Below are 19659 nucleotides of genomic sequence, written 5' to 3'. Positions count from 1 at the left end.
ATTTACTAGTGATTTCAGAATCCAGCCCAAAAGTGTTTTAAAATTGGGATTACAAGGGCATATTGAAAGCTGATGAAATATCTTAGAATCCACTGAGGAACTAACAATACTAGTTATAGGGCCAGAAAAGAGAGGAGAATGCTCCTGACACAATTGAGAGGAGAAAGTATCTGATAGAAATGCAGCCAGTCTGACCTCATAGGTTGGTGCAGAAACATCGGAATGAGCCAAACAGCAAAAGCGATGTATAATTTCACCCCGGGGATAATTGGATGAAGAACTGTGCTGGATCCTCATCCTCTAATCAGAGGGGAACAGTGGCAGCTGCATTCAGGGAGATCACAAGCAATTTATCTGCAGCCCAAGGAGAAGGAGCACTGCTGAAAGCTATGGAAAGGTTGATGAGACATGTGGTTAGAAGCCTCAGTCAAGATAGCAGAAACCTGTTGCCTCATGTCAACCAAGCAGGGTTAGACAATGAAAGATTACTTGTAATCGCTCCAGTCAGACACATGCCTGGAGTTCCTCCAGCAACACCTCTTGCAACAAACAAGTCATTCCAGTGCCTGGGATGGAGGATCTGAAGAGAAATATGACTCTGGAAGACAGCTTGTGAGTCATTAAATCAATTTCTGCTTAAGTAAGGCTTATGAAAACATCTGCAAATGTTTCAACGAGTAGCTCTTTAGCAGGGAATAACAGTTCCCAGAAAGAAATATTAAAAGAAATTTTCAAAGAAAGAAACTCAGGAATGGAAGTAAATTAAAAATTAACTGAAAAGGAAAAGTCAGTTCATAGAAGAGTCCAGACAATGTCTAGACTAGCAAGTGGCTGCACGAAACAACTTCTTCAAATCAAGACTCTCAAATAAGCATTGAAACAAATAGAGAAAAATCAGGTGACTTGTGCCCAACATTTCTCTTTGAGTGGCGCATTAGTAAGCAGTGGGCAGTAAAAGTCTGAAGAGTCGATAAACCAGTCCCAAATTCTATTGGTGACCTAGGTTGTACAGTGTCTTACACAACAAAGTCCTGATTCAGACGTAGGAGGACTTCCTGAGTAGTGTGTTAATATTGCTACTTCTGCCAATAATAATAGGTACTTAGGTAATAATAATAAATAGGTATTTCCTATACACTACTTCTGCCTTTTTAAAATCAGTCATTGGAACTCAGCCAGGAGGCACCTACATGAGGTTACAGGTCACCTTTGAGAAGGCTATACAACTAGAAATACCTCCGGTGCAACACCTCCAGCCAATCAGCCACTGTAGACGAGCATGGAGAACAGTGCCACCCGAATCCATGATGCTACAGGAATGGTAGGATTCAGAGAGCCCGTACATCTCAGTTGCTGCTGGGAGACCGGTATTCCTGATGATGGACCAAGTCAGATTTGTTAACCAGAGGCTGTGCCTTCTGGAGTAAAACCATCACAGCTCAGTTGACTGAGGAAGAGAGAGACAACAAGAGGTATGGAAGTGAAATTAGCCAAAAAAGGCAGAGGAAGAAAAGTCGTGCTGTCAGGTAACACAGAAGAACCTCCAGCAGTGACCTGACATTGACATTAATAGGTCCTGGGAGCAAAACGAAACCTAGCACCACCATGTCGTTAATAAGATGACACAAATGTAACTGTAAAAGCAGCAGCACCACCTATCCTCCCATTCAAACAATGCACTTAGCTAAACAGGAGCAGCCAGGGCTATGATGGGGAAAAAGGCAATGCAGCCTGACATACTGGAATGGCAGCTCCTAGGTCATGTCTGGTTTTAGTGAGGGTCTAGCACTGCCCAGTTTCACAGCTGTTTTGCCTGAGGTGCAAAGGGTGCAACTTGCCTGAGGTCACACAGCAATTCTGGGACTCTGGAACCAAGTAACCTCTAAGTTTCCAGGCCCTGGATAGACTTGCTAAACACATTCTCTGTGCCTCTTCCACCCCTTTCTTTCCAGGATTGTGGGGTGCCTTGTTAACATACTTGTTGAGCTCTTCCAAAGCCAGAGAATTGATATGGAGGGGGGACGACTATCCTCGCCTTAGAAAGATCTAAGGCTCATTTGCTGTGTCCATGCCAAGTTGCATCTAATAATTCCAACAGTTGCTTCCTACTCTAGACATTTAAAGTGAATTGTAGAAAAACAATTGACTTAACTGGCTGTCCTCACAGAGGGAAGTTGACAGAAGAAACTCCTGTTGACCTCCTTTATGCCTCGCGATATTGGGGAGTATTGCTTACTAGGCATGCCAAAATCGAACCTTGGAAGGTCAACCCTGACTGGATTGATTTGTGTAGTGAAGACAAACCCACAGAAAGGGAGGTTCTGGTATGTCTGGAATACCTCTACTCTCCATTGGAAGGAAGGGCTCATGCCCTGAATAGGCCAGTGCTGTAGTTCAGAGACGCATGCATCGGCCACAGTCCAGCCCTTCCCTATGGTTTCCTTTTATCTAGTGTTGTTGTAACATAATTTCTTACTGCACGCTATTTATTTAGGGATAGTAGCTCTGCGTAAATGGATACAGTCTGCTGTCTCCCACTTTGTGGATAGGTAAGATGTCCATCTCCAGAGCTGACAATGCCAATTAGCACAAGGGCTTCTTTCTCCCTCCCCACCCTCTGCCATGGCAAAGGTTTGAACAGTAATGGCACTTTAAAATCCCCTATCTATCACCGTGTGCAGCTCTTCTTGTGCCCAGAACCCAACTGAGACACCATAAATTCTAAAGCTTGCATTTAAACAAAAGTGGTGTGAATAGGTCCAGTATCGATAGCTGAGACCCAAGGAAACAAGATTGGTGGATTTAATGATGATAGAGAAGATCATCAAACACTAATTTAATCATAAACACCTTTACTAAGTCCAAAGGCCAAGTAATAGTTTATACAATTGCTTTAAATAATTGCTAGCCAGAGCCTTTATTCATACATGTGTTGCAGAGTCAAACTTAAGTTAACTCTCATTCCCTACTTTTGTATTCACTTTACAACACTGGTAAGCACACCAAACAAGCCCAACATCAGAAAAAAAAGGGCAGTTAAAAATAGGCCGAGATTGCATAAGCCAGAGGACAGTCCTTTCGCTGATAGAAGAACATGGCCACCCACCAAGAAGAACCTGAGTGACATACTTGGGAAAGGAGCTCCCCAGATGGACCTGAGAGAGTACTCAGAAGGCCTTGCTCCAGAAAGCTGCTGCTAGAACCTCAGACAGAAATCAAGGACAATGTGGTTTATTGTAAGTGCCTTGAAAGAAAAGGCCTGAGGCAATCATGCAGACCTAGCTCACTGTAGGCTTTCTATGTTGTCAGCTGGATGGAAAACTGTAAGAGGAGTGTGATAATTTTGCACAGCAAGCACCGAAAGGATTTAAGTGCAATTGTGTTAAAATGTCCCTGAAAGCTCCCAGAGTAAAAATGGTTTAAATGTTGGGCTCAGTGCTGCTGTTTTTTATTCTAACCCATTTCCCTTTGCCTCATGCCTACTTCCAATCTGTGCAACCTGCTGCATCTGAAAAGTAGAGCCCAACTTGGTTGTCCCCATCTCCTGTAATGCAGGTTTTTAAATTGAGTATAAATATGACAGTGGAAAACATCAACAAAAGAAGACTGAGTAATAGGAGAAGATTACGTCTTAGACACTACACTGATGAACACTATGGGAAACTCAGAAGATATCTGCAGTAGATAGGATTAGTTCATCAGGACTGGGGTATGGTTATAGAAACAAAAAGGGATTTTTCTTTTACAACCAGTTCCAAAAGAGAGAGAACTTAAAATACAAAAGCTACTTTGTTAACCAGATTGTATGTTGTTCCACTGACTTGATGTATATCTGGTTTAAAAAAAAAACAACTGTAAATCTGACCTCTGATATTAAGTAACTTGGTGTCAGATTTCTATTAAGCTTGTTATTTAATGACCATTTGGCAACATTTTTCTCAATAATAAAGTGATCATATGGTTCCCAGGATAGTGATACTGGAGTTTGCTTGTATATTTAAGGGACTGGAAATGGTACAATTTAAAAACCAAGATTTAGCTTAGAAACTTAAACTAGCTAAATATTCTGTGTGGTTTAGGTGTTCTGTGTGTTTGGGTAATGAGAAAAATAAAGAAACTGTCTCATAATTCCAGACGAGTAGCAAAGCTGAAGGTGAAGGACTGTGAGGAAGAGTCTAAGATTAAAATTATACTGTTAATCAAAGTAGTACATTAAAGACCTCTCCATCCCCTCCCCCAAAATTTAATTTCACTGTAGGGCATAGGGGGAGGGGGGATTACCAGCAGAGCAGTTTACACAGAGATTTGTTTGAAGAGGGAGGAGATGAGAACAGATTGCCAAAGCGCAATTACTCTAAATGAACTAAGCACAGGCCACACCTGTGTCTGGGACCTAGCGCTTGCAATCCAGCTCTGATTGGCTCTCCAGAGACTTCCTGGAGGTAAAGTGTCAATTAGTGTAAAGACCCTGGCCTTCGTCCACTCTGTTCTTTCATTCTGCGCATGGAATAATTTCATGTACACAGGGGGCTCTCTTTTAGCAAACTCTTCTCACCAACACCTGCTCGAGCCTCGCTTGTGTCTCATTCTTTCACTGCTATTCCCAGCTCTTCCCTTCTGCAGGGTTGTTGAGCTAGAATACAAATGCAGCATGCCCTGGAGGCAGAGAGGTTGGACTCTTCCCTCAGATAGTAATGTTCAAACACCTGGATAGATTATAGCTTTTATAGAAAATGCTGCAGAGTCTGCACTTGGGGCCTGATCCTGCATTCCCACTGAAGATGACAGGGTGACTCCTCAGAGTAAGAGAGATTCCTAGTCATGTTCAAAGGTGAATTTCAGGTTGGTTACTAGGAAGTATTTACCCCCAAAGCAGGGGTCGGCAACCCCCAGCACACATGCAAGCAGAATTAGAGCAACATGCTGCGGGGGCTCCTCCAGGCCCCACCCCTCCTCCATGCAGCACAAGAGGGGGCAGAAGCGGCAGGACTGGGGCGGAGCCCCACTGCAGACATGCGACGCAAGGCTGGGGCAGGAGCAGAAGCCCCTGTCACAAAGGACCCCTCAATAGCATGGGGCCAGAGCGCGGAGCCCCTACCAGAGTGCAGGACCAGAGCCCCTGCTGTGGGGGCCAGAGTCAGTTCCCCTCCCCCTGCATCCTCTGTTGAGGGGCCATGGCCAGAGTCCCACTTCCCCAGATCCCTCTGTGTGGGGCCAGGGCCAGAGCCCCCCACGACCTACCTGGAGTTGCCTCTGCCGTGTGTGGCTGGAGTCCCCTGAATTAATTTGACCTCATTGTTCTAAAGCCCTAATTCTAATTGTGCGTTTTTACAGCATTATTCATAAGGATTATAGAGCAAACTAAGAGGTGTGTCACTGATGGGTTTTATTTATTAAAGAAGCTGTTGTAAGTAGGAGTATTAGTGACTTTAAAAAGTATCACTGGCACTTGGACCTTACATACAGATCAAAAGGTCCGATTTTGACACTCCGATTCAGAAAGGGCAGGGGTCAGAAACCTAAACTTTGGTGCTCATCAAATTCCCACTCCTCTGACAGACTCTTCCAAACATGCTCCTGCCATCAGGTTGTTGGCAGTGGCCTCCCTCACCTACAGTCCCTCGATACTGCTCTGTCAACCCTCAGCAGACGTATGGGAGAGACGAACAAGTCAGCCTGGATGTGAATTAAGCTGTGGACTCTGTGGGGCAGAGGCTGTCTCTTCCTCTGCTTTTGATGAGCCAGCCACACTGGCACTCAGATAATACCCACAAAGGAGTGAGTGGTGATCTCCTGGCATGACTCCAATTTAAAACAAACAGTAGGCACGTGCCCGGTGCACTCCTCCACACGCCTACATGCTGAGGACATGGCTAGATGAGAGACGCGGGATGTGTTTTAAACATGTGATAGCTAACACATTTTAGGGCACGACTGAGAGAACCCCACATTGGAGTCAGACTGGGGGTGTGGCGTACTTCAGTATTGTTGCAGTCTGGCAAGTTTTAAAACGCTTGTGGACAGTGTTCCCTGTAAGGTGAGTGCTTGGGTGGCCACCTAGGAGAAATTACATGCTACCCTGCTGATTAGCAGAGCACACACCCAGCAGCGGCTGTTTCTATGGGTGATGCATGTCCACACGTGCCTTGATGTACATCATAAAATTTATTCCAAGCATGGGCAGAACAAATTGGAGGGAATGGTGCTTGTGGAGGCTCAGTGTGACTGCTGAGAACGTGTCTAGTACGTCACTTGTTTTCACTAACGCTTTTTAGGGGCGAGACGTGGCTTTCAGTACACTGTACTTGCTTTAGAGGTGTGAAACTGGGGCCTGAGCCAGGCTGTTTCAAGCAGACCATGCTTCCAGAAACTCTTCAGTCTGTGCCAAATACTGAAAGGTTCTAAATGTTTAGGTCCTACAGTGATGGTTGGTTAGACTGCCCCAGGACAAAGGGATAAGGGGGTTCCTGTTCAGCTCAGTCAAGGGAAGAGGAATAGGGTCACCAGAACTGACAATGGGCCAAGATTTCCTCTGGTTACTGAAGTAGCGAGGAGCACAAAAGCAACAGCCAGAGTGTGCCGATCAGAGCAAGGCCAAGCTGTAAATGACACTAGCCTTCTCCAACCGGTTCTGCACCATGCGCACGTGTGTAGCAGGTGACAGGTGTGAAAGAAAGTTGTGGGCAAGCCCAGTGGCTGAGATATGACAAAGGAGGGTTTTGCTGTACACAACATTGACACGTATGGAGAAAAAAGCAGCAAAATCACAGCCACATGTCACCTCTCAGCCAGGCTATAGCTCCGTTGTCCAACTAATTTTGAACCCCATGTACCAAAAGAACTTCTGGTGGGTGAAGCATTTAGCCCTTAAGGCTACAAGAAAGATGTGAAGCTTAAAATTCCATTTGTAAATTGCTGTAAGAGGCTAATAAATGCTGACTAGGTGGTAAATGTGTTACAGATAAAAGCAAAGTGTGTTTAAATCATTATAACCACATCTGTAAAAGGTGCGGTCATCTTGAACAATAAATTGTTGGAGTCTCTAACAATTACTTAACCATTTATTAGAACATCTTTAATCATTTATTAACCTTTTTATAAATGGCACTTTAATACGAAAGTGTAATTAAATAAGATTTTCAAAGCCCTGTGAGATTGGTGGGTGAAAGGCGCAATAGAAGACAAGGTGCCGTTGCTAATTAGAGTGTATTTTCATGCGACCTACACAAGCTATCTTTGTGCTTGATCTGCCAACCATGGTAGCATTTATGCTTGAAAAACATTCTCTCTGTTCAACTTTGCAGCATACTGGCATTCCCAAACAGTCCAATTTTAATGGGCTCAGGGGCACAATTTATTGCATAAGTCACTGTATGTCTCCCTTACTACATCCACATCCTTTGCGAGCTTCCCTTTGTGATGTCTCCTGCCAGTGCATGGGTGCTTCTTTGTGGTCTCTTCCTTGTGTGCCAGTGTAAATGAGCTTGTAAGGCCTAATAGCTTTGGCTGAATATTCTTTTTTTAAACAAAGGTCATCCTGGGAGACCTGTGTGTATAATGGGACGAGCAAACCTTCAGATACAATATGGCCATTGTATAATTCTGGCGCAATGTTATCTCAGCTTACTGACCATGTGGCTACTGCCTGGATTGCTCTTATCAAGAGTAGTAGCCGTGGGTGGGCTTGGAACCTCCAAAACTTTTGATTGATCCCCTCTCCCCACCGCACCATTTTCAGAATAGTCCCAGATGTATATCATGGAACTGTAGAACCTGTTGTAGTGGGACAAAAAAGGAGATTGTAGTGGGAGAAAAGTGTGTGATGGAATGGGATCTTCACACAAATAACCTCGTCTGCTGGTCCAGCCAAATCACACGGCTGGACCTGGTAACAGTCTCTAAATTTGTTCTTTAATCCAGGATACCGCTAGCTGGGTGTGAGAGAGACAGATTAGGTGGCCTATGCCTGTCATTCCCAATTCCCTTTTGTTCTCTATCAGCATAGCTCAGACCCATCCCCACAGTGTCTCTCTGGAAGGCTGCCGAGGAGATGTGATGTTTCTAGGGTTTACTGGAAACTGTTGGCACGTTCTTTTCCAGAGAAGGAAATTAGCTGGATCATGGGGCTGGGTGGCCAGCTTGGGCTGTTGTTAAATTGAGCCTGGGGTCAGGACCACATTGCATTGTTTCCCTTTTATCTCTAGATGTGATTTGCCATTCGCTGTTTCCTATGTGAGTCTCAATATGATGGGCAAAATGAGATCATTGGGTATTAATCCTCCATTTTAGAAGTACTTGAAGTGTTTACCACAGTTAAATAGCAGGTAAACCACTTAAGCAATACCAACTGCAGTAATCATTCTGATAAAAGGCAGTCTCGGTGTTTTTGTATTTGGGGTGGGGTGGGGTGAGGGGTTAGGCTACCAATTCTCCTCATTAAACTCAATGGCAGAAACTCAGTTATTGTCCTGTACAGGTTGAACCTCTCTAATCTGGAACTCTCTCGTCTGGCAAACTCTGTAATCCGGCATGATTTCAGTTAGCTGGATGACCACTTATTCTGGATGTGGCCACATTTCCTGTAGTCCCATCAAGTTTGTTTCCAGACACCAGTCCTGGCTCTCAGTGTTTTGTGCTGTAATTTACCCCTCAATGTCTTCTAAAAGCCCAGAAAGCAGCAGTAGTGTTGGTAATGTTCTAGAAAATATTGAGCTCCTGTTCTCTGGCAAATTCTCTTGTCTGGCACTGGCCAGGTTTAGGAGTACTGGATGAGACAGGTTCAACCTGTGTATCAATGTGACACATTGGTGCCAGCCAGCAACAAGAAAGTTTCTGAGGAAAAAATGTTCTTGTGGTTAAAACACAGGCAGGGAAGTTGGGGACTCTAGGTTCTGTCTCTGGTTCTGTCCCATAAGTTCTCTCTTTCTCGGGTTCTCCGTTGCAGAATGGAGTTACTGATATCGGCCCACCTTTTGGGGGGGATTATGAGGCTGAATTAGTCGATGTTGGTGAATAAAAAGATGTGAAATCCCTTCGGTTGGGGTAAAACAAAGCTGCAAAATACGGCTATTTCCTGTGTTTATAAGACAAACCAGGAAGAAGTGTCCCAAAACACCAAGGCCCTCAATTTTAACGGAAAGTCAATGGAAGTCCAATGTCCAGAGCCCTCTGGTGTTCTTGGAAATGTCACCTACCTTGCTAATTTACTTAGTTAAACCTGTTGCCAGATGCTTGTATTGTGCTCAAGCCCCCATCCCTGAGCATTTGCACCAGGTGTCTGTTTCGCAAGAGATTTTAGCATGTGCTCTAAGTAGCATGTGCTATACAAACTCTTATCCCCTAAATATACTGTACAACAGCAAACCAGACCCCCTGGGAATGTCCAACTAATAACTCCTGCTGCTTTTCATCATCTTCTAGCTTTTCCAGCTCTGAGTACCAGCAAGTTATGGAACGTATATTGCCTGTAGTCCAGCTGCACAAGGAGACCATGGTACCAGGGGAGCCGCAGCTAAACGTGTGTGACAAGGCCGTCATGGTAAGGGATTAAAACACATGTCAGCTGAAACACTCTTAATTTATAATGTATTTCGTCAGGCTTAAAAGCCTCACCTACGACGGAGGCAGGCTAGTGAAGAAATGTGCCCCCTACCCTTTCGAAGGGCTCTCTGGCTACTGTACTGAAAATACAGCCATTGGTTACTGAAGGTACAGCCATTGGTTATCTATGGAATGCAGGAGGACGGAGTGAGTGGCATTAGGCCTGGAAAGTCTACCAGCACGTTGCGATAAACTCCGCACCTCCCTTTCTTACAGATAGCACAGTATCCACTGCTCTAGTTCCTGCTCCTCTCTCTCTTCCCTTCTATGCCTCTTGCAAATCCGCCTGCATTGTGCACAATGGGGTTGGCACCTGGGCTGTTGTTCTCAATAGTTTTGGGCAGTCTTTGGTCTCGGTTCACCCCGCCAAGCGCCACACCAGCTGTCTCTTCCAAAGTCCTCGTGATCTTAAATGCAGCAATGGGGAGCCACGCTGAGTTTCTGTTCAGCTTGCATTTAAAGTGGCATGTTTGATAGTTGTGCTCTGACATTTCAGTTAAAAGGTCCCTGATTTCCACTAGCTCCTGAACTTGATGGTTTGGGACACTGAGAAGGGCACAGAGCAGTGTGCGTGATTTGAAGCATGTGAGCACCAAAGAGGGAGAATTATTTTGTTAACGTTTGTCTAGGATACTGGGATGAAACTGGAAAATGTTCTAGGTTGAATAGCAGGAAGAATCTGCCTGACGGTAAAGGGCAAATTTCAGTGGCTACAGAGTATAACATAGGAAACAGCCTTGCATTAGTGGGGGGATGGATAGAGTCACCTGATAAGTCTCATTTCATGGGTGTAGTGCAGGGAAAGCAGTTGAAGAATCAGTGTTTCTGGGCTGCTTTTATTTCATGGTCCCTTTAAGAACTGTCATCACTTGGCAACCATATTACAGTGGCTCCTTTGATAAATGGCTTGAAAGGCTCTCTAATTTCCGCACGTATCTAGTAGGGAGTCCCAAGGTCTGTTCTTGGTGCCAAGCACATTTACTTGGGCTGTGTGCTGCGCTCTCTTGGGGGAGTGGGAAGAGTAATCTTTCCTGTTTTGCCAGGGAATAAAACAGATGGGGCACTTTGTAGCTGTTACCCCCCTCTCCAGGCTGGAATGGGTGCTGGCACTTCAGCACTTCTGCACCATTAATGTAGCACATCCTTTGGCTCCACTCCTTTGTTCTCCAGGGCTCCCTGTCCTTCATGTGCAGGGAGCCCCATGGAGCTGCTCTCACAATGTGCAGGTTTGAAGAAACTGCCCCTCTGTGCACCACTTTCATGAAGGGGCCTCAGGACATGGTGTATAAAGAACGGGTCCGTCAAAGCTGAACGAACAGACTTAGAGCTGGAGTCTAAAGCCAGTTCAATCCCTTTTTCCAAAAGGATGAAAATTCCCTTTGGCTCTATATTGCTTCAGCAGAACGTTTAGTCTGTGAAATTCCCTGTGCGTTTTCCTTGTTCTTACATATTTTGAAAGTGAGAAACATTTAGAAAGCAGAATTAATTGGCTCTAAATTGTCGGGAGCCATTCATTTCAGGAGACACCTTCATAGGAAATTCCTCTGCCTTCCCCTTCCCAGCCGGCAGAGATTTCTGGATCATCACTGCCATCTGTTGTTGGTTACCTAGAATTTAAAGTCACTCAAGCATTCTTTCTAGTGTTATTCTTTTCCCATAAGGAATTTGATACTAAATACATGCAAATGACTAGATTAAAAACCAATAAAAGACAGTAGGTCAGAGCAGACTCACCTTTACTAACTGGCAAGAAGACTCTCTCATGGATGTCTGGGCACTGAGAGAGAGGAAGGAAAAATCAGCATTTCCAAGGCTACTGCTTCGTGCAAGAGAGATACAGAGAGCTGCTGATTTCTGGAGACAGGATGGGAATTGTAACCTTTTTCGTTCGTTGTACATCAAGTCCACATTTCCTTTTGTTTTTTGTCATTTAAATACACACCACCCCGTTTCCTAGTTGCCTCTTTGGAAGCTGGATTTCCTTACTGACTGTGTTTCCCCTCGGCCGCCTGCATGCAGGGACAAGATAATTCAAGAAGCCAGAAAATGAGGCAGTTAAATAGCCTTGGCTCACGTGCTTTGACGTGATTGTCATCTAAACTCCTCCTGATCCGTCAATTCATAGGCCGATCCACCAAACACTCATTAAAACACAAACACTTGTGTGTCTCTCTCACCCTCAGCCTTCACAGGCTGCTGCCTTCTACTTGGTCTCTTATGAAATTTCATCAAATACCTCACTGCTAATAATTACAGCCTCTCCCTGGATAGGGGGCATTTTGCGGAATTTCACCAAACAGATAGACTTGCTCCCTCACTGAGTTCCACACACTTTTGTCCTGACCCCTTCCTTGTCCCTTCTCTAAGGCCCTGTCCTATCACACCATCCCTTTGTCCCTCTCTCACTTTGCTAGTCTGGGGCAGGAGGAGGAGAGGGCTCCAGATGGCGGTATGGGCTCTGGGGTGCCAGGAATGAAGGATATAGGATATGGGTGGGGTTAGGGTGCAGGAGGGGTGCATGAGAGCTCTTGCTGGAGGTGTGGGCTCTGGGTGGGGCCAGACATGAGGGGTTGGGTGTGGGAGAGGGCTCAAGGCTGGGTCAGGGAGTTTGAGGTATGGTAGGGGTGTGTGCTCTGGGAGGGTACGGGAGGGAGCTCAGTGTTGAGATAGGAGGTTGGTGTGCGGGTTCTAGGGTAGGACCAGGGATGAGAAGTTTGGGGTGCAGGAGGGGCTCTGGGCTGGAGCGCAGAGGCTTGAGCTGCAGGGAAAGGAGCTGGGGGGTTGGACAGGGAGTTGGGATGCAGGATGGAGTGTAAGGTCTTGGCAGGACTTACCTAAGGTGGCTCCTAGGAAACAACTGGCAGGTCTCTGCAGCTCCTAGGCAGGGAGCCAGGGAAGCTCTGTGCACTGCCCACAACCTCAGGCATCACACTTGCACCTCCCATTGATTGCATTTCCCAGCCAATGGGAGATGTGGAGCCATTGCTTGGGGCTGTGGCAGCACATAGAGATTCCCTGGCCCAGGAGCTGCAGGGACCTGATGGCTGCTTCCCCGGAGCTGTGTGGAGCCGGGGCAGGAAAGCAGCCTGTCTCAGCCCTGCTGTGGTACCGAGTGGATTTCTAATGGCACAGTCAGTGTTGCTGACTGGAGCCGCCAGGATCACTTTTTGACTGGGGGGTTCCATTTGGAAACCAGATGCTTGGCCAGTGAAGGCTCCTTTTCCAATGAGAAGAGTGGCCTGTTATAGGTCGGGGTTCCTTGTCCAGCTCCTCTTCCAGTCATTGCCAGTTCAAATCCACTAAGTTGATTTTATATCTCTGTGTCTCTTTCTTTTCTTTAAACAGAATTGGGCTCCTCCAGGCTGTGAGAAGCTAGGAAAGTGCTTGCAACCTCCCCGATCCAATCCACAGAAATGCTTCTGGCCTCACTAACACTCCCGCACACAGGATTTGCTCAACAGCCGTAGGCAGCTGAGGTTATGGTTCACACTGCACCTTGGCACTTGTGTTGACATCATGGAAGGGAGTGATGTAACCCGTCACACACTCTTCAGAAAGGACCGATGGTTACAGCATTACTTCTCAGGGCTATCGCAGTTAGTTTTGTTTAATTCAGTGTCTCTCTCAGTAGGTCAGAGGAGATGCTGCTGAGATACATCGTAAATGTTCAGTTATGACTATAATTTTAGAATGGTATGATGAGAGAAGTTGTTCAGCCCTTCACAACTCTCACGTTTCCTCAGGAATGACATGGCTGTCCGGTCACCTGGCTCTTTTCCCACGCAGGCTGTTTGCTTAGGTAATTGTTCATTTTAGTGGCTGAAAGTTGCCTCCAGGGAAGGTGCAAGAAGCAGGTTGGACAGCACTGTCACGCTCTCCAGAGAACGTTGGCCAGATTTGCTTTGTTTTGCTTTTAAGTCACATAGGAATGAAGTTTGTAGTTAGCTGCGCTGACTTTCAGTAACTTGTTTTAAAATACTGAAAGCTCTTTGAGGCTTTGTGTGTGTTAGTACAGTACCTAGCACAATGGCCCCAATGCTTGGTGGGGCACTTAGGTGCTACCACATGACAATCAAGGCCAGCAGGCTCCATGTCTCCCTGCACTGGCCTAATATTAACGAGCAGGTTCCAAACAGGGGAATGGCCTGTAGCACTCAAGCAGGAGCCTGCAAGCAGAGGTGTTTGAGGATTTGCTTAGGTAACATTTGTAAAGCATTTTGAAGATGGCGAGAGGGATATGAGTGCTAAGTTTCCCTACAGCATTACAGGGAGTTCCTTTGGGACCCAGGGATGGCCCTCGATAGCTTAGTGCACGAACCATCTACTTCAGAAAACATAGATTCAGCTATGGATTTGATTGTACTTCCAGCCCGCCAAAGGAAGTCTCTTTTCAGTCATGTGGGCACAGCCAGTTGGAGGCTCAGAAAGGCTCGTTTGCATCAGGATATTTAGTCTGGGCACTGTTCCCAGTTTATGTTCCACGGGGAATTTGTCTCCCTGTGCACACTTTCCAAGTGCTGCACCGTGGGGCCAGTGTTTCTCTACGTGTCGTTCTCGGGAGTGTGGATCCCCAGCAGAACTGTACGCAGCAGGCTCTTCTCCCTGCTCTGGATCTGTTCCTCTTCCTGTTGCTGGAAGGAAAGCTCACAAGCCAGTTAGGGACACTTCTGTCACTCCAGATCACCTGACGCTGTTCCCATCAGGAAGAGAAGAAAATCAAGCTACTCAGTGCTGCTGCACAGCTCCTCCGCTCATCCCCACAATCGACACCCCCAGCTCCAGGGAAATGGAGACAGCCACGTCTGGGCTAACTCCACCTGTTGCGACCCTGACGCTTCACCTTTTGCCCAAGCAAGCTCTTCCCTTGCCTGCAGGCCTAAATAACCCCAGTCCTCCCTTCTCCACAGGACTCCCCTCCTCTAAACCTCTTCACAGAGGCACAAGTGTAGGGTTGGCAAGAAGTGACACCAAAGTTAGCTGCTAGTGCCTTTCAGGTCAGGAATTAAAACCGATCCCAGAGCCTCACCCTTCAGCAGAGTCTCTTAGTAGCTCACAGATCTGCTCATCGCTTGTTGGTTTTTTTCACTGTTCTCCATCTTGTTTACCTTGCACGTTAGCATGTTCCTTGTTCTCCATCAAGTGTCTCAGGGCATCTCTCGCTGAGCCCTAGGTTGTTTATGTAGGTCATCACAGTACAGCTGGTACAAATGGCCCCTGTCGAATGGCATGCAGGATGGTGGGAGGTGATGCTTTGCATCCTGACTCTGGTGAGTGCCTATCGTCAAAGGAGTCCTTTCTAAACCATCCCCCGCATTTCAGGTGTCTCGTGTCACTAAGTTTGACTTCTACTAGGGTCTGTTGCCTGGAAATGCTCAGATACTAGCCAGCTGTGTTTTAATCCTCTGCACTGATCTCAACAGGCACGGATATTGGCAGACATTGGATGTCTTCATTATGATCTCCTGAAACTCACTATCAACCTGCAACGTACTAGTTACGAATGTAACACTGAAATCCTGAGACAAAAGGCATCCATGTAAACGGGTCAAAGCTTGTTCTTTGAGCTCCAGCTCAGCCACACCAAGTTATCATTCATTCTGAGCATTTCATAGAATACTAGGACTGGAAGGGACCTCGAGAGGCCATCGAGTCCAGCCCCCTGCCCCAATGGCAGGACCAAGTACTGTCTAGACCATCCCTGATAGACATCTACCTAACCTGCTCTTAAATATCTCCAGAGATGGATATTCCATAACGTCCCTTGGCAATTTATTCCAGTGTTTGACCACCCTGACAATTAGAAACTTATTCCTAATGTCCAACCTAAACCTCCCTTGCTGCAGTTTAAGCCCGTTGCCTCTGGTTCAGTCCTCAGAGGCCAAGAAGAACAAGTTTTGTCCCTCCTCCTTATGACACCCTTTTAGATACCTGAAAACCGCTATCATGTCCCCCTTCAATCTTCTCTTTTCCAAACTAAACAAGCCCAATTCTTTCAGCCTTTCTTCATAGCTCATGTTCTCTAGACCTTAGGTCATTCTTGTTGTTCTTTTCTGGACCCTCTCCAATTTCTCAACATCTTTCTTGAACTGCGGCGCCCAGGACTGGACACAATACTCCAGCCGAGGCCTAACCAGCGCAGAGTAGAGCGGAAGAACGACTTCTTGTGTGTTGCTCACGATACACCTGTTAATGCATCTCAGAATCATGTTTGCTTTTTTTGCAACAGCATCACACTGTTTGACTCATATTTAGCTTGTGATCCACTATAACCCCCAGATCCCTTTCTGCCATACTCCTTCCTAAACAGTCGCTTCCCATTCTGTATGTGTGAAACTGATTGTTCCTTCCTAAGTGGAGCACTTTGCATTTGTCTTTATTAAACTTCATCCTGTTTACCTCATACCATTTCTCCAGTTTGTCCAGAATTTATACCATGTTCATCCCTGTAGGATCTGGCTGCCTCTTAACCCGTGTATTCCTGGCCCTTCTCCCCCTTTTTCTTTCTTTTCCAGCTCACAGTCTGTCTCAGAGATACTGCTTTTCTGTCCTGCTGTGATCCAGGCCCATCCAATTCCTGATGCCCTCAGGATTGGATCAGTCACACGGAGCCTGATTCTCTTCACTTTATAGCAGCTCAGCTGCTTGAAAGAACACCCCCATGCTCCTGATCTCTGTGATCAGAAGCAAAGGCGCAATCAGGCGCCACAAGCCACCATCCTCTGTACATCTGAGTGTTCCTCTATGAACTTTAGGCTTTGATAGCTCCGGGTGATTGCATTGACAAACATTCCAGAGGAGTGTGTAATCTAGACATTGCCTCTCCTCTGTTTCTCTAAATATCACAGTGCCTCTTTTGTTGTGGTGGTGGTGTCCGCAAAAAAGCGGGGAGGGAGGGATGGGAGAAAAGCCAATTTAGAGAATATGCAAAGAGAAATTAAACTGATGCACAAACTTGTGAAGCGAGATGACAGTGCAGCCAGCCAGAGTGCCTTTGTGGGGGCACAGTAAGAGAAGTGGGGAGGGCTTTGAGATCCCATGGTGACTTGACATATTTGCACAGTTTTCAAGAGTATTGAATGGATTAGGGATTTTAAAACAGCCGTGAGTATTCATTGTAATATTTCTGTGACACTGATTTTATAAGAACATGTCTGTGAGGCCGGTGATGCCAGTGGAACCAATCTACCTAAGGTGATAAATGCTGCGAAATGCAACATTTAGAGCCATTTTTTTCAAAAGTGTGTGTGCAAGATGTGTGTATGTGCTGTGCACATTTATGTGCAATAGTCGTGCACACAGGTAGCCATTAAGATGTCTAATTGATCTAATCAACAATTTGCACACCCAGTTCTGAGGAGGAGATACACATAGATGGTGCTGGCTCCTGCCATGAGAGCAAGGGACTGGACTTAATGTCCTCATGAGGTCCCTTCCAGTTCTAGGATTCTACGACTGTGTCACTCTTACTTTAGATCAGTGCCTGTTCCAGAAATATACAGATTTTGCACACATACTTCAGCATACACTGTTACAGAATTCTGGATGCTGTATATGAATTGACTGTAACATTTGTTTACTTCTCTGCTCTGCATTTGTCTCTTTATCAGACACAGAAATTTGATATGAAGGAGCGACTGCTTTAAATTAAAATAAAAATGATGGTAGCAAATGGAAACTTAGTTCGATAGTTGTATTGTTCAGAAGTATTTTTCATCAATGCCTCTTCCAAAGGTGTACAGTGTTTAAAATTGTCATGGGGCCAGGAATACCTGAACCAAATAAAAGGATATTGGATCAGCATGTGTTTTCTGAGCCTGATACACTGAAAGCACAGCAACTCAGACCCCAGCAACAGCATTAGAAGCTGCAAGAAATCGACCTCTCTTCTCCTTCATGCAGTGTGAGCAAGTCTGAGTGAATGGCAGGATTCTAGCCACATGCTGATACAACCCTTAGAGATGTGGCACAGTCTAAGGTAGGACTGGAAATCAGAAGAGTTCTAATCCCAGCTCTGCTAGGGACCTGCTGCAACTTACTTCCCCTTTCCGTGCCTTTATTCTCCCAAGCTTTAACTTGCTTATCACCCAAGGTTATGGAGTTCCACTGTGGTACAAACAAATAACTCTCATGGGGAGCAATTCACTGATGGACAGTCCTGCGAGGATACAAAATTCGTATCCACGTTTGCAAAAACTGTCTGTGGATATCTGCTTTGGCAGCTGCAGATACCTGCGGCAATAAAGTGGCTATCAGCACATTTGCAGGGTTCTAGATACAAAATTTATAGCCACAAAAATGAGCCGTGGATATAAAGTAAATTGCCGGGGATTTGCAGGATTCTACTCTTGCACTAATCTCGTCACACAGCAGCTGTAAACTGAGTTTATGGTTGGCTTGTTTCACTCTAGCGGCACAAAGCATCCAGAACGTATTGGTAAATCCTGCCCTTAATATTTATGTTGAGCCTTCAGTGCAGCTTTGATCCAGGTGCCAGCTGTCCAGAACACTCAATGAATGAATCAGTGCGTTCACAGTGACCTCTGGTTTGGGAACATCCCACACCCAGGCAAGAGCTGGTTTTCTTGTGGCTGTTGGCAGCCCCCTTTTTCTTTCAAAGAAAGGGGGCTAACAGGTGGGTCTGTCTGACAGGCTGTCTCTTATTGGCAGTGATGGTTGCCCTTCGAGTGATTGCTCATGTCCATTCAACCTAGGTGAGTGTGCTCGCTGGCGATGGTGCTTGGAACCGCTTGCTGCTGCCCTTGCTGTTGCCTTTTTGCCATTGACCACTCATTTTTCACTTGTAAATAGTTCCCTCGCAGTGGCCGTTTATAGTTTTTAGCAGATACAGGTTGAAACTCTCATCCAGCAACATCCCTTGTCCAGCAGGACCACAGATGGTGCTGGAGCAGAGAGTGCCTGGATGAGAGAGCTCCAGCTGCTGGGCTGCCGAGGAGCCCTGCTCATGGTAGGGAGCCCCACTGGTGGCCCACTCTGGGGAAGCCCCACTACTGGGAACCCGGCTGGGGTTGGAGAGCCACTCTGTGGGGAGCCCAGACCGAGTCCAATAGCCCCGCCAGGAGCGAGGGAGCCTGGGCAGATGGAAGAGTGCAGCAGCCAGGGGAAGAGATTGGCCAGGAGGCCTGACCTCCCCTCATCCAGCAAATCCCCAAGGGTGCTGGACGAGGGAGGTAAAACTTGCAGTTAGTCCCTTTTAGGGACGTGGCCTCAGGAAGAGGCAAGCCCCCATCCCTTGGCTTTTAAGTGCATGCTGACTGCTGGAGGCCGACACCAGTCAGTGGCCAACAGGGCAGCTGCCTTCCGTGCTGAGGAAAATGAAAGACCTCCCAGGGTCCTGGCAGAGGAGCTCCTGCATCAAGATGTTCCTACCCACCTCGGTAGATACTGGACATGAGCGATCACGCAAAGAAGAAAAGACTGCTCTCTTTTCCCGTCGCTGGTGTTCTTTGAGACGTGTTGCTTATGTCTATTCCACATCCCACCCTCCTGCCCCTCGGTCGGTTTCTGGCAAGAAGGAACCGAGGAGGGGAAGGGGTCCAGCAGTACCCGATACAGTGCAGGATGTGTGCACCGCTTCAGTGGGTGTTGGAGCTGGTCCGCTATGGATGTTGCTGAGGGAGAACCTTCGGGCACTGGAGTGTCTGGTGACCATGCACACCTACGTTGAATGGACGTGAGCAACACATCTCGAAGAGCACCACTTACGGAAACAGGTAACTGTCTTTTTCTGGGCGTTTGGCTCTTTATATGATGCATAGTCTGCAGCAGGACAGGACACGAACAGAGAGAGGACTGTTGTGAGATTGATCATGTGACGCCCTCCTTTATATTTAAATATACCTCCTAAGTGGCATAAGCTTAAAGGCTGCCCAAGCTGAGAGTCCAGGGAATTTCTTCGTTGACTTAAATCTCCAATTAGCTGATCCAGGAGACTCCAGTGACAGCCCCTTCCTCATGCCCTGCAGCTATGTCATCATTGGCCCCACCATGCAAAGAAGCTTCTGAAATTGATGTAGCTAATAATCACAGTACAAGGCCTAT

The 19659-nt window shown here is 46.4% G+C and overlaps 1 protein-coding gene across 1 annotated transcript in view; it reads left to right on the top strand.

The window, feature by feature from the left end:
- The window catches only part of GALNS (galactosamine (N-acetyl)-6-sulfatase), a 75433-nt gene extending 56955 nt beyond the window's left edge, over window positions 1–18478 (top strand). Inside the window, exons 13-14 of the mRNA XM_075008910.1 lie at window positions 9421–9538; window positions 12946–18478. Coding sequence (XP_074865011.1) covers window positions 9421–9538; window positions 12946–13032 — 205 coding nt within the window. The 3' untranslated portion in view covers window positions 13033–18478. The remainder of the gene's footprint in view (window positions 1–9420; window positions 9539–12945) is intronic.
- Window positions 18479–19659: the final 1181 nt, after the last annotated feature.

Source organism: Carettochelys insculpta, chromosome 14 (genome assembly GCF_033958435.1).
Source record: "Carettochelys insculpta isolate YL-2023 chromosome 14, ASM3395843v1, whole genome shotgun sequence".
Classification (NCBI taxonomy): domain Eukaryota; kingdom Metazoa; phylum Chordata; order Testudines; family Carettochelyidae; genus Carettochelys; species Carettochelys insculpta.
This window is presented reverse-complemented; position numbering and strand designations above follow the sequence as displayed.